General features: G+C 49.3%; 1 protein-coding gene across 1 annotated transcript; it reads left to right on the forward strand.

The window, feature by feature from the left end:
- Positions 1-18: 18 nt before the first annotated feature.
- Positions 19-722, forward strand: O0I10_013348 (uncharacterized protein; the record flags this gene model as incomplete). Its single annotated transcript, XM_058493117.1, has 1 exon — positions 19-722. A coding segment is annotated over one exon (704 nt), but the record flags the coding sequence as incomplete, so codon positions are not given.

Here is a 722-nt window from a genome sequence, read left to right on the forward strand (position 1 = left end):
ACAAGTCTTTTTATCATCATGTACACCTCTCTCAAGTTCCTCTCTCTTGCCGCTCTCCTTGGTCTTGCTGCTGCTGCTCCTGCCAACAACACATCTTCTGATGGTGGTAGCGGTGGTAGCGGTGGTGGTGCTCGTATTGTTGTCAAGAACCAATGTGGCTATGATCTCAATATCGGCAAGCTTACCAATGGCCAATCCTCTCCCGAAACATCCAGCGTCTCTCAAGGCTCCGAAAAGACTTACAATGTCGATGGCAAATGGCAAGGTCGTTTCTGGGGTCGCAAGAGTGGTGGTGATAATCCTGTTGCTGGTGCTGCCAACCCTGCTTCGCTTGCCGAGTTCACCTTTAAGGGATCTGGTGGCAATGATTACTATGATGTATCCTTTGTGGATGGTTTCAATCTTCCCATTTCTATTGAGCCTATCAACCCATCCAAGTCTGGTGGCTCCGATAACGGTGAAGAATATCATTGTGGCAAGCCTACATGCTCCAAGCTTCCCGAGTGCCCTGGTGACTTGAAGGGTGAAGATGGCACATGCAAGTCCGCTTGCTCCAAGTACAACACTGAAGAATTCTGCTGCTCTGGATCACACAACACTCCTGATACTTGCCCTCCCAACAAGTTCAGCAAGGCTGTCAAGGACTCATGTCCCGATGCCTATTCATATGCCTACGATGACAAGAAGAGCACCTACATGTGCCAATCCGAAGGCTACACTGT

This window comes from Lichtheimia ornata (assembly GCF_029851405.1).
Source record: "Lichtheimia ornata isolate CBS 291.66 chromosome Unknown scaffold00554, whole genome shotgun sequence".
NCBI lineage: Eukaryota > Fungi > Mucoromycota > Mucoromycetes > Mucorales > Lichtheimiaceae > Lichtheimia > Lichtheimia ornata.